The sequence below is a fragment of the Ceratotherium simum genome, chromosome 14 (assembly GCF_057802395.1).
Source record: "Ceratotherium simum simum isolate JZ-2026a chromosome 14, ASM5780239v1, whole genome shotgun sequence".
Taxonomy (NCBI): domain Eukaryota; kingdom Metazoa; phylum Chordata; class Mammalia; order Perissodactyla; family Rhinocerotidae; genus Ceratotherium; species Ceratotherium simum.
The window spans coordinates 13,121,692-13,134,650 of record NC_141913.1 but is presented as its reverse complement, the minus strand read 5'-3'; the positions used below and the strand labels follow the sequence as shown (position 1 = coordinate 13,134,650).

Genomic DNA, 12,959 nt, shown 5'->3' with positions numbered 1-12,959 from the left:
ATATTTACTTATTGCTCAATCCTAGAATACACGTAAAATAGTTTCAGAATTGCTAACCTGGATCTCTGTGATTTAAAAAAATTACTGTATAATATTTGTTTATAGTTCTTTTTGTCTTTAGACTTAGAGTATTTAGTCAAAATACTGTTTTCCAAAGTTACTTAGGTTAGTTTTCTTCCTTACTGCTATGTGTGGTTATGTTATTCATACATAGGATTTTTATAACAAGCATTTTGACAACAGTCAACCAATTTTTTTTAAATCTGATGTTACTTATCCCATCATTACCTGGCTCCTGGGAAGGTGGAGCTGCCTTCAGTGACCAGATGTGAACCAGCACTCAGTCTCTGGTCAGAAGAAATAATTGGTCCCCACTGGGAAAAACTCAGTGGACCATGTGGTTGTTCCCACCATAAGGGCCTCACAGAGCTAAGTACACTTGGATTATGGACTGTTCTGTTTATATCTATATCTTTATATACGTTCGTCTTTATATCCCCTCAGCAGTCTAAAACTAGAGTTTACAAGTTTATCCACAAGAGTTTCGAAAGTTGGTATGCATTTATTATTTACGGTATCACACCCTACAGATAAATACTGCATTTTTTTATTGAAGTATAATTGACATACGATATCATTAGTTTCAGGTATACATCATGGTGATTCGATATTTATATACATTACGAAATGATCGCCATGATAGCTCTTAGTTACCGTCTGTCACCATACAAAGTTACTACAGTATTATTGACTATATTCCCTATGCTTTACATTACATGACTTATTTATTTTATAACTGGAAGTGTGTACCTCTTAATTCCCTTCATCTAGTTCACCCGCTCCTCAACCCTCTTCCCTTCTGGCAACCACCAGTTTGTTTTCTGTATATATGAGTCTCTTTCTGGTTTTTTTTGTTTGTTCGTTTGTTTTGTTTTTTAGGTTCCACGCATAAGTGAACTCATATCGTAATTGTCTTTCTCTGATTTATTTCACTTAGAGTAAAAACCCCTAGGTCCATCCATGTTGTCACAAATGGCAATATTTCATTCTGTTTTATGGCTGAGTAATATTCCATTGTGTGTGTATATATATATCTCACATCTTTATCCATTCATCTGTTGATGGACACTTAGGTTGCTTCCATATCTTGGCTATTGTAAATAACGCTGAACATAGGGGTGCACATATCTTTACGCATTAGTGTTTTCGTTTTCTTTGGATAAATACCCAGAAGTGGACTTCCTGGATCGTATGGTAGTTCTGTTTTTAATTCCATAGTGGCTGTATCAGTTTACATTCCTGCCAACAGTGCACAAGTGTTCTCTTTTCTCTGTATCCTTGCCAACACTTGTTATTTTATATATCTTTTTGATAATAGCCATTCTGACAGGTGTGAGGTGATATATCATTGTGGTTTTGATTTGCATTTTCCTGATGGTTAGTGATGTTGAGCATCTTTTCGGGTGCCTGTTGGCCATCTGTATATCTTCTTTGGAAGAATGTCTGTTCAGGTCCTCTGCCCATTTTTTAATTGGGTTGTTTGTTTTCTTGATATTAAATTATATAAGTTCTTTATATATTTTGGAATATTAACCCCTTATTGGATATATGATTTGCAGACATCTTCTCCCATTCAGTATGTTGCCTTTTTGTTTTGTTAATGGTTTCCTTCACTGTGCAAAAGCTTTTTAGTTTGATGTAATCCCCTTTGTTTATTTTTGCTTTTGTTGCCCTTGCCTGAGGAGACGGGTCCAAAAAAATATTGCTAAGACCAGTGTTAAAGAGCTGACTGCCTATGTTTTCTTTGAGGAGTTTTATGGTTTCAGATCTTACATTCAAGTCTTCAATCCATTTTGAATTTATTTTTATATAGTATAAGATAGTGATCCAGTTTCATTCTTTTGCCTGTAGCTGTCCAGTTTTCCCAACACCATTTATTGAAAAACCTTACCTTTTCTCCATTGTATATTCTTGCCTCCTTTGTCATAGATTAAATGACCATATATTCATGGATTTATTTCTGGGCTCTCTATTCTGTTCTGTTGATCTGTTTTCATGCCAGTACCACAGGCATACTGTTTTGATGACTATAGCTTTGTAGTACAGTTTGAAATCAGAGAGCATGATATCTCCATCTTTGTTCCTCTTTCTCAAGATTGCTTTGGCTATTCGAGGTCTCTTTCTCAAGATTGCTTTGGCTAGTCAAGGTCTTTTGTGGTACCATACAAATCTCAGGATTCTTTGTTCTAGTTCTGTGAAAAATGCCATTGGTATTTGGATAGAGATTGCATTGAATCTGCAGATTGCTTTGGGTAGTATGGCCGTTTTAAACAATATGTCTTTCCATTTATTTGTGTCGTCTTCAGTTTCTTTCGTCAGTGTCTTATAGTTTTCAGAGTACAGGTCTTTCACTTCCTTGGTTAAATTTATTCCTAGGTAGTTTATTCTTTTTGAGGCAATTGTAAATGGGATTGTTTTCTTAATTTCTCTTTTCTGATAGGTCGTTATTAGTGTATAAAAATGCACTTGATATCTGTATATTGATTTTGTATCCTGCAACTTTACTGAATTCGTTTATTAGGTCTAATAGTTTTTTGGTGGAGTCTTTAGGGTTTTCTCTATGTAGTATCATGTCATCTGCAAATAGTGATGGTTTTACATCTTCCTTTCCAATTAAGATGCCTTTTATTACTTTTTCTTGCCTAATACTGTGGCTAGGACTTCCAGTACTATGTTGAATAAAAGGAGAGATAGTGGGCATCCTTGTCTTGTTTCTGATCTCACAGGGAAAGCTTTCAGCTTTTTGCCATTGAGTATGACGTTAGCTGTGGGTTTATCATATATGGCCTTTATTATGGTGAGGTACATTCCCTCTACCCACTTTGTTGAGAGTTTTTATCATAAATGGATGTTGAATTTTGTCATATGCTTTTTCTGCATCTATTGAGATGATCATATGATTTTTATCCTTTGTTTTGTTAGTGTGGTGTATCACATTGATTCATTTATGGATGTTGAACCATCCACAGGGAGTGCAGCAGTGGTGCCTCCATCCCTGGGGAGTGTTTCCACCATCCCTGCCCCTCCAACCGATGCTTTTAGATTAGCTAACAACTCTCCTTTATATACAGTCTTGGCACTTTTTAAACTCATATTATTTACTGGGTCTCAGGGTGAGCCAGACCACATTCAAGCCCTTTAAGAGGGGAATTTCAGTTTCCTGTAGCACTTTGGGACCCTTGGCTGTCAGCTCTGTTTTCCTAAGTCACATGTTTTGGGGGCTCATCTCTCCAGTGTAGATCCCAGGCGCTAGAGTGCCTGATGTGGGGCGCCAACCCCTCACTCCTCCCGGAGAAGCGCCCATCTGGTGAGATCCCTCCCTATTGTGTGCTGCAAAGCTGACGGTGGGATATTTGGTGAGAGCATTTTTCTGCCTCTCCTGCCTGCCTCCATGTGGTCCTTTTTATCCTTTGTTGTGAAGTAGGTGTTTAGCTAGTTCTCAGTTTCTTTTCAGAGGGAATTGATCCATACATTAACTGTATATTTGTGTGTCCATGAAAAGAGGTAAGTTCAGGCTCTTCCTGTGCCAAAATCTTGAACTCCCTCCTCAAACAACTACATTGTTTTTAAGTGATATGGTAGTATTTAATATTATGTATAAAGAATTCTCATTTTGCATGGTAGAACAGACCATTAAAATGACTGGGCAAGCTGAAACTGCAAAGCAAGCTTAATAATCACTGAGAAAAATTAAGATTCTTCCATGACATTTATAAATTTTGTCAAAACTTTAAAAATTTTTACTGTCAGTTATAAACGTATAGGAAAATGAAAGATAGTATTTAGTACAGAAATGCGTCGTTAGGCGGTTTCGTCATTGGGTGAACATCATCGTCCTTACACAAACCTAGATGGTATAGCCAACTACACACCTGGGCTATATGGTACTAATCTTAGGGGAGTACCATCATATATGCAGTTTATCATTGACGTTATGCGTTATTGCATTATGTGGCACATGAGTGTATGCTGCAATTTTAAGTATTAGAGACATTGAGAACTAAAGTGTCTTATTTCTTTGTAAAAAACTTATCAAAAATAGTTTGAACAGTGCTTGCCTTCTTGATGTAGAACTTATGATATGGAGCAAGCGTCTTTTCTTTGTCTTGGCAAATTATCATACTCCTGTCTAAGTTTGAATCAGCTTCCAATTTCTCATCCTGTTGAGCTTTCAGTGTCATGAAGTATGTTTAACGTGAAGTTTTTGCCTATGTCGCTTCCACTGGGCCATCTTTATTCTTTCCGTTACGACCATTTTCTTCCTTTGTGTGGATAAGCTCAGCTTTACCAGGTTCTTCTGGCTGCACACCTCAAGTCTCTCAAGTGGTAGCAGGGTCACTATTCCCACAGTTAGCTGTTTCTTCTGTAACTCTGTTTACATTCAATTTGAATTTTACTTCCAACACTATTACTTTTGTTTCTTTACTGCACTTTGACCTTGGTCAGTTTCCTCTTTCAATTATCGATTTTTATAAAATGTCACATGAGTTTATCACTGGGAGACAAGGAGGCAACATAGCTACATGCTTTGCTGTCTGTGCCTGAACTGAATAACAGATGTGCTCGGACCAGTCACTGACAGACTTTGAAAAAGTGACATGGTGGGTAACTGATAGTGATGGGCACCTGTTATTTATATAGTGGTGTGTGGATGGAAATGCCGGTGCTGAAGTTTCTACTTTCTGTGGTTAGTCACAGTCGGTATGTGTTTATCTGAACCATACCTTTGTTATAACTCTGAAATTGCTCAAGTGTTTGTTTTTTTGTTTTTTTGTGAGGAGGACTAGCGCTGAGCTAAGATCCGATGCCAATCCTCCCCTTTTTTCTTGAGGAAGATTGGCCCTGGGCTAACATCTGTGCCCATCTTCCACTACTTTATATGGGACGCCGCCACAGCATGGCTTGACAAGCAGTGCATCGGTGCGCACCCGGGATCCAAACCTGCGAACCCTGGGCCGCCACAGCGGAGCACTTAACCGCTGCGCCACCGGGTGGCCCCTCAGGTGTTTGTTGACAGTGACATTTCACCTATTCTATGACATTTGGGAAATTAAATAATTTAAAAATTTTGTTATAAAAATAGGTGATAAAACATTTTCTTTCAATCCTTGGTTACCCATCCCTTCCCCACCCCAGGTATGTTTGGTTTTTTAGGGTGGGATGTGGGGAAGGTAGCAGTGGTTCTCTGGGGCTGTCACTCTAGGAACCTGAATACTAAGTCTGGCTTGAGAACCCAGAATTTAGGCTTGGTTTAGCTTGAATGAAACTCTTAATGCTGAGTCATGCTTTGTTTCTCCTCTTAGATTGATATAGAAATCAATGGCGATGCCGTGGATCTTCACATGAAATTGGGTGACAATGGAGAAGCTTTCTTTGTGGAAGAGACTGAAGAGGAATATGTAAGTTCTAGGGGGTCACATCCCCTTTGTGCGTTGTATTCAGGCCTCAGGTTCATGTCCCAAAACAGAAGAGTTTAGCAGTTTCCATGGTTAGTTGTATAGATGATTGTTGCTGGCTAGACAAGCTTTAGTTTTAGGTTGGTGAACTAAGCTGTCAGACAGGAGCTGGAGGAATGAGAAACTTTCCTTCATACCAAGTTTCAGGGTACAGAGAGTATGCAGAGGGCCTTTGCACTGCTCTTTTTGTAGGGGAAGGCACATCTTTTTCTGTCTTTAATGACCTTTCTTCTTTAGTGTCTGTTACAGTTTACACCTTGACTTGAATACACTCAGTTCTGCCTGAGTAATCAAGGTGTATGTCTTCAGGCTGTGTGTGTGTTTATATATGTGCGACCTTTAAACTTGGTAAGCATGTTTACCTTTTTGATTAGGGACATTACATCCCCATCAGTCACGTGAATTAGTTTATTGTGGTCTGTACCCTTTATAAACAATGACTGCATGTTTGGCTTCTTTCAGCAAGAGAGCACAATTTGTCTTTCCCTTTCACTTCTTTGTATCCACTGATTTGAATGGTGGTGAACTGTTCTTGAGGCCTGTAGTGTGGCTCTTTTAAAAAATTCTTAGAAGGCATTATTATATTTTTCATCATAAAAAGTAAAATCTCAGCAAAAATGATACCCTTCAAGTTATTAAGGATACATGTAGGACTACGTGTTTTGGCTTTGAAGACAGACTGTCAGTTTGATGTCATAAATTCACAATGGAAGAAAATCCCCAAAAAATAAACAATAGCAGAATGAGATTGTTTATCATTTTTTAGTTTAGAGAGAGACCAGCAACTTAGGTACCAGTATGTAAAGCAGCACTGAAACAGTATGATTATGAAGGGGAACCTTACCAGACCGGTATTTTTCCTAGTACCTTACTTACTTGTGTTTATATTACCTTGTTTGCATTTACTTGGCCTAAACAAAATTTTTCCTCATCAGAGACTGAGGCAAAAGGCAGAATAAGTGAGTTATCACAAGAACAAAATATTTTTGATGTGTTTCTTAAAATCATGTGTAATCCATAACTGATTTGTATAAATGAACAAGTGAGAGGACTGGGGTGTTGATAGTTACCTGGCTCTCGTGGTCAGTTCTGAGGGTTCCATTTAACACCATGCTTAACGAGGTCAGCTTGGAGAGTGTCAACTCGCCAGCCTTTTTTTTCCTATTCTTTATATGACCAAATTAACCAGATTTTCTTTAGTATAGGATGCTTCTCTTTAAAATAAAAAATGTTAGTTCATCCAACAACATTGGAATTACTACTCTGTGCCACGTACTATGAATAAAACATGCCCCCACTCTCCAGGAGTTCACAGTTAAGGGGGAATAAACATTACCAAACACCGTCTGGCTTCCATTTATTTGCTTTCCTGTTTCTCTCAAGTTTCTCTTATTTAACTATATGTCATCAGCATCCCTTTCAAGTCAATAGTTCTAGATCTAACTCTGTTCTTTTAATAGCAAAATATTCCATAGTATGGCTACACCACAGTTTAACCATTCTCATACTGACAGACATGCAGGTTATTTCTATTCTCCATCTACAAACAGTGCTATAGTAGAACTAGGAAACACCACCAGAGACAAAACGACTTTTAAGAAGTACAAGTAAACTTTATTCAGAACAAAGACCATCTCATTAAAAGGCCCTGGAAGTCAGAGACCACAGCCTGTCACCTGGGTGCCTTGGGGACCCACAGAATAGTATCCTGTCATCATAGTTTCTCTGTAAGTGTGTGTTGCTGGTGTACACAAATTTTGCTTAGGTAAACAAAACTTCAACTTCAGGGTAATGTTTACCAAAGCCAAATTCAAAAGTTTAATTTAAAACAGTTATGGAAACCCACTCATTTTCAGGACTGTTATGTAAAAACTTTGAGTATTCTAAATTATCGGAGGTTAATTTATATCTCTATTACCTACCTTCCGTTTCCTCTATGATACAAAGGAATGAAACCAATGACTAAGAAGTTAATTTCCTGAACACCAAACTTGATCATTTATTCAATATTAAATTAGGAGTTTAATAATTTCTAACTATTGGGACTTATTTTCTTCTTTTGAATTCCTGAAAGGATATCTTACTTTACTATTTAAAAATCTACGAATTCCATTTGTTAACAGGGTATTGTCTCTATAAGAATCACCTTCCTCCACCTTCAATCAATTTGGCAAACACAAGGATTAGCCACTCTAAATTTTACCGTAGTTCCTCTCTTCACTTACCTGTCCTGCTGCCCTTGGTCTGATGGATGTTTCTGATCCCTGCCTTCTGCTTTATCCTGTTGTTATTCTTTGTGACTTTGTGACAGAGTGCTTTATAACGCCTCCTCAGAACGCTGCTGCTGCTTTGAACTTCTCTTGACAGAGAATTTAGTTGGCTTTGCTTTAATTATAGCTTCATGTGTTTCGTGCTGACTTGGTATATGTCTTCCTCCAAATGTGTTTAGGTACGTGGTTGGAGATGAGCTAGCACTCAGCTGTGTGCAGCAGGCTGAAGACATATTCAGAGTAGAGCGAGCAGTGCCCTAGCTCAGGGAGACCTCACCTTCAGGGGCTGTGTGTTCTTTCTACCACTGTGAAAATTCACATACGCAAAGAACTCATTATTGTTGGATTCACTGTCCAGTTTGTCATGGACAACTTTTCTTTCTCTGTATTCTCTTTGAGGAGAAGCTTCCTGCTTACCTTGCCACCTCACCAATTCCTACTGAAGATCAGTTCTTTAAAGATATTGACAGCCGTTTGGCGAAATCTGGTGGAAATGAAAGACCATCTCAGAGTTCAGACATCTCACACATCTTGGAAACAGAGAGAGTTTTCACTCCAAGTTCTGTGAAAAAGAAAAAACGAAGGAGAAAGAAATGCAAACAGGACAGTAAGAAGGAAGACCAGGCCTCTTCCCCTGCTGCAGAGGACATGGTGGATGTGAACCTGAGCTCTGACGATGACAAGCGGGCCCAGTCAGCAAGGTAGGGCTCTTGATCTGGGAGGGCTCTGTGCAGGAGCCGGGGTGCGTGCTGTGGACAAACCTCGGTGCAGTGATTTGCTGTTGTGTGTTTTATGTATCTACAGTGGGAGGTTTGGGCTTGTTTTTCCCCTTGACGGTTTACTGTGGAATCAAACGGGAGAGGCATTTTCTTTTTTCCTTTCTGCAACTCTATAAAATTTGCCATCAGACATCCTGCTGTGGTACTAAAATATCATTTGAGGCAGACTGGCAATGTGTGTCTTTTCATCCAATAGGTTTCCAAAAACCAAATAAATCGCAAGTCACAACGAAGATCTGAACTAGTGACTTGTCCCTAGGGGAGCAGACACAACATCAGGTGTACTTCCCCCCCCCAGTGGTCTTGTGCTTGGTCTCTCACCTGTTCCTAAGAAGTGTAGAGTTAAGTTCTGTCTGTCATCAAGACATCCTAGCCAATTGAAGAGGAAAGGAGGTTTCTCTTTTTCTAAAGTGAGAAATCTTGATCACTACTTATTTACCAGCTCAATGGACGAGCTCAAAATATATGCCAGTTTTCAAGTCAGCACTGCCTAGGGTTTAAAAGGTAACAGTAGGGGGTAGAACATATACTTTTTCATTCCAGATTTGATTTTTAGAAGATTATCTTCCACCTTTTCCAGTTAGTGGTTGCCCTGGCACTGGAAGGACAGTACATGTGTCACTGGGTGGTTCTCTGTATTGATGACCATTGGACGAGAAGCTGCTGCCCGCAAGTGACCCTAATTTCCACACCCTTTATTTGAATTGGGGTGGGGGAGGATGGTGTTATGAGGTAGATGCTGGTCCACTTGTATGCTTTCACCTCAGCTGCTGAAAAGAGAGATCATGCCCTATTTTCTGGGAAAGTTCTCTTCATCATGGAAAAGAGGGGAAATAATTTCTTTCTCTAGTTACAGAAACCAAATAGATACCAAGTGTAAACTCTACCTTGATTTAGTTTTATTTACCAAGCTTTTGTTTTAAATGGTCATCAGGAAAAAAATCTATTACTATATTGTTATTATAATAATCACACTGTTAGTGAATAACATAGTATAAGAATCCCTTTTTGGCAAAACTGTTTGCTCATTTTCTAAAATTTTAAAATCTGAATTATAAATCCTGGAACAAAATCTTACATTGACAGTGATTTTTAATATATGAAATTTTTTCTACCCATCTTATTACTCATCAACTATCATATTTATGACACACTTTCTCATTCCTCCCATGTGGAATACATTAGACTTTGATTTCAGTTCTGATAGAATTCAGAATTCCTCTGTTAGAACTAAACAGCAAAAGACAGAAAGCAATAGTGAAAAAGTACTGTAAACTCTATGAGCAGTGTAAACTGGACCTATAAAATTTTAAAATCCAACTAAATCAACAAATTTGGATAATTTTTTGTGTGTGTCAGTATCAAAATACTAGCTGGGAAGAGCTTAATTATACATGTTGTAAAATCTACTTTTACGGCATTGATTCCCAAAGAATTTTAAGCTAATAAAAAGTATCACAATTTCTTAAAAAGAGACTCTTCCCATCCTTTTTCTTTCTGCTTTCAGTCTCTTAAGGGTTATTTATCTTTTCCTTCTCGAGGAGAATAAAGGACTCTTTCAGATCTTCCATTGCTTGATTTTGATGTTTTTAAGAAGAGTATAAACAGTTCCTTTAAAAGTTTTGACTTATTTATAGTAAAATATGTAGGTGGGCTAATTTGGATTAGCACTGTAATACTCCCTTAAGTGCCTTAATTCCTGGAAATATTTTTGCTAACTAAAATTCTTCCAAGATCCACCAGAAAGGACACTGAAGTGACACTTTTGCCTCCAGAGTTTTGTTGACATGTCCTTTGTTAAAATAGAGCAAAGTTTAAGCTCTTAAACAACCTGCAGCTTCAATTTAGGAAGGTAAAACATTTCTAAAACATAGGTACAGTCACCTACTAAATGCATGAGAATCATTCTAAAGGAATTTTGTAAGTGAACGCATTGCAGAAATATTAGCACCTGCCCTACTTCTCCAGATTGTGCAGAAGGGTGTGCCAACCAAATTTGTCCAAGTACTGGCATGGTCCACAGTTACAGAGGGCCGCCAGCTTCTCTCTCGGAGCCAGGACCTTGCTTGCTTGGTAAGCAGGCATGTCAGAACGCATGTAAACTAGGGCCTTATAAATAATAATTGTCAGGAGCTTGGTGGTTTGCTTTTTCTTTAGGTTACCAGTGAATTATATAGATGCTGCCACGTGGAGGAACTGTTCTCTGAAATTTCCTTAAAACAGGATCTGTTTAATTATGCAGCCAACAGAAATTAGGACTTAAAAAAGACAAAATGTAACAGTTGTGAGAATGCTGAAATAAGTACTGAGCTGAAAGGTAGCCGAGTGGGCTGGTTACACCCCTGAGGGTGGGACAGCAGCCTCCTGATCACCCGGGCCGCCATTTCTTAATCTATGAAATAAGAGAATTGAACTGCATGGTGTGCAAGACTCCTTCCAGCTCAGCATCTAGATTCTAAAATAATTTAGGGGAAGATATTTGGGGTGAAAAGTATTAACAGCATATTAAATAGCGCGTTACAGAATCTGAGAGAAAAAGAATAGGAAGTCAAGTGCTTTTGCAGTTGTGAGATCTAGAAATTACATGGGATTGGGGAATTTGCAGCTTTCCAATATCTTCCCGTCCTCAGCTCCTACCACTTAGGAAAGAAATCTGTTTCCAGAGAAGATACCTAAAATAGGTTTTTATTTTATTTTGATAAATAGCATTCTATTTAAACTCTTTACTTTTCAAGAATTTCATTGATATTAGTAGAATTAAGGTTAATTCAGGCTCTTTGAAGGAGGCAGATGAAAGACGGAATCATCCTTTAAAGCAGGTTGCTGCCTTTGCACAACCAGAAGAAACTCATTGGTGGAAATTGGAGAACTTTAAGCTACACAGGGCTTTGTGTAAACTGTACCTAGTGACCTCTCACCCATACTACAGATGAACTTTTGGCTTGAATATATCATGGAAGCCTTATTTATCCTTCCAGAAGATGCATGGGTATGTAAGTGTGTATCTGTATTAAAAACATTGCACCTAAGCATAAGTAGCCTTCTGGAAAGAAGAAACTTTTCAAATTGGATGGTACTCTAGCACAGTCTTGAGAGCAAATATACAAAATGTGCCACTGGTGGAAATAACTTAAAATACACAGGAGTAACCAAAATGGAGGGGTAAGACCACACCATCAGAAAGGAGTCTCTTCTTTTAATCCACAAAAGCAGACTTGCTTACAAGTTAGACTTGGGAACCAAGTACAGGGAACCTAGGACTTTTCACAGGGAGCGTCTATGGCCCTGAGGCTGCATACTTCATCTCTTGATCAACAGTTGGCTTCTCGAGAACTCTCCATGTTCTTGTGTGGTGACGTGAATCTTACAGCTTACTCCCCTTTCCTCCCCTTCATTTCTGACACAATAAAGAACATTTCAGGGCTCCTTTCAGTCCTCTTGTAAGGTATCTTTTATGGGAGATGACCTATATCCAAATGCAAACTTAGATCATTAGCCACACTGAAATTTATTGACCAATGCTGTGCTAAGGTTGAGAATAAACATATTGTTAACAGAGTTAGTGATCTTTGGTCATGATAGTTAGCAACTCCATTTATCTCTTACATACTACCAGTTAAATAGACAAAAACTCGTTCAGTCCCTCTAATTTATCCCACATAAATAATTCAGGCTATTTATTTTAACTTCCTATTGATTTTTTTCCTTCCTTTTAAAAAAAATTGAGGTATAATTTACATAAAATAATATAGATCTTCAGTGAATTTTGATGGTTGTATACATCATGTAACCTCTGTTGGCTTCTGAATAGGGAAGATAATTGGTTTACAAAAGAATGTTGAATTTGAAGACATGATGTTGGAGTGCATCTGTGAAGGCTGCAGTGCTCTGTACACGCTTACATTCCCCCAACCCTGATTCAACATTAAACATTTTCCCTACTCAAATCCTCTGCTGTTCAGCGTTAATGTAGATATTTGTCTTATGTTTTAACATAGGTGTAATCAGTGTTGGTACTATTTTCTTCACATTCTAATATGTACACTTCCTTATATCCTCAAGTCATGTACTTAGTTGAAGTTACTTTGTCACGGTCTGCATAGCTGGTCGCCTATTCTCAGGCGTATGTGCCATTTTGAGAAGTGCTTAGCAGACTTTTAGAAGTCCTATTTTAGTTAATGAATCATGGGACTGAAAGGAACCTCAGCATCAGCAGCCTTTTCCATCACTCTAACAAGTCTAAAGTAATGGGCTCTATTTTTGTCAGGATGTGCCCAGAGAAGACCATTTCGTGTTATAAATTCTTAATGGTTTCTGATCTCTGTCTCTCAATATTTTACTAAATCCAGTTTGCTTTGCTGAATTCTTCTTGCCTTAACTTTTATACTGCAGTG

The 12,959-nt window shown here is 38.2% G+C and overlaps 1 protein-coding gene across 6 annotated transcripts in view; it reads left to right on the top strand.

The window, feature by feature from the left end:
• Positions 1 to 12,959, top strand: part of LPIN2 (lipin 2) — an 86,685-nt gene that overhangs the window by 50,000 nt on the left and 23,726 nt on the right. For 4 of the 6 annotated variants that reach the window (XM_087439056.1, XM_087439052.1, XM_087439055.1 and 1 more), the window contains exons 3-4: positions 5,364 to 5,459; positions 8,186 to 8,487. In XM_087439056.1, the coding sequence (XP_087295182.1) occupies positions 5,364 to 5,459; positions 8,186 to 8,487 (398 nt within the window). The remainder of the gene's footprint in view (positions 1 to 5,363; positions 5,460 to 8,185; positions 8,488 to 12,959) is intronic. The other 2 variants (XM_087439054.1, XM_087439053.1) reach the window with 2 other exon arrangements.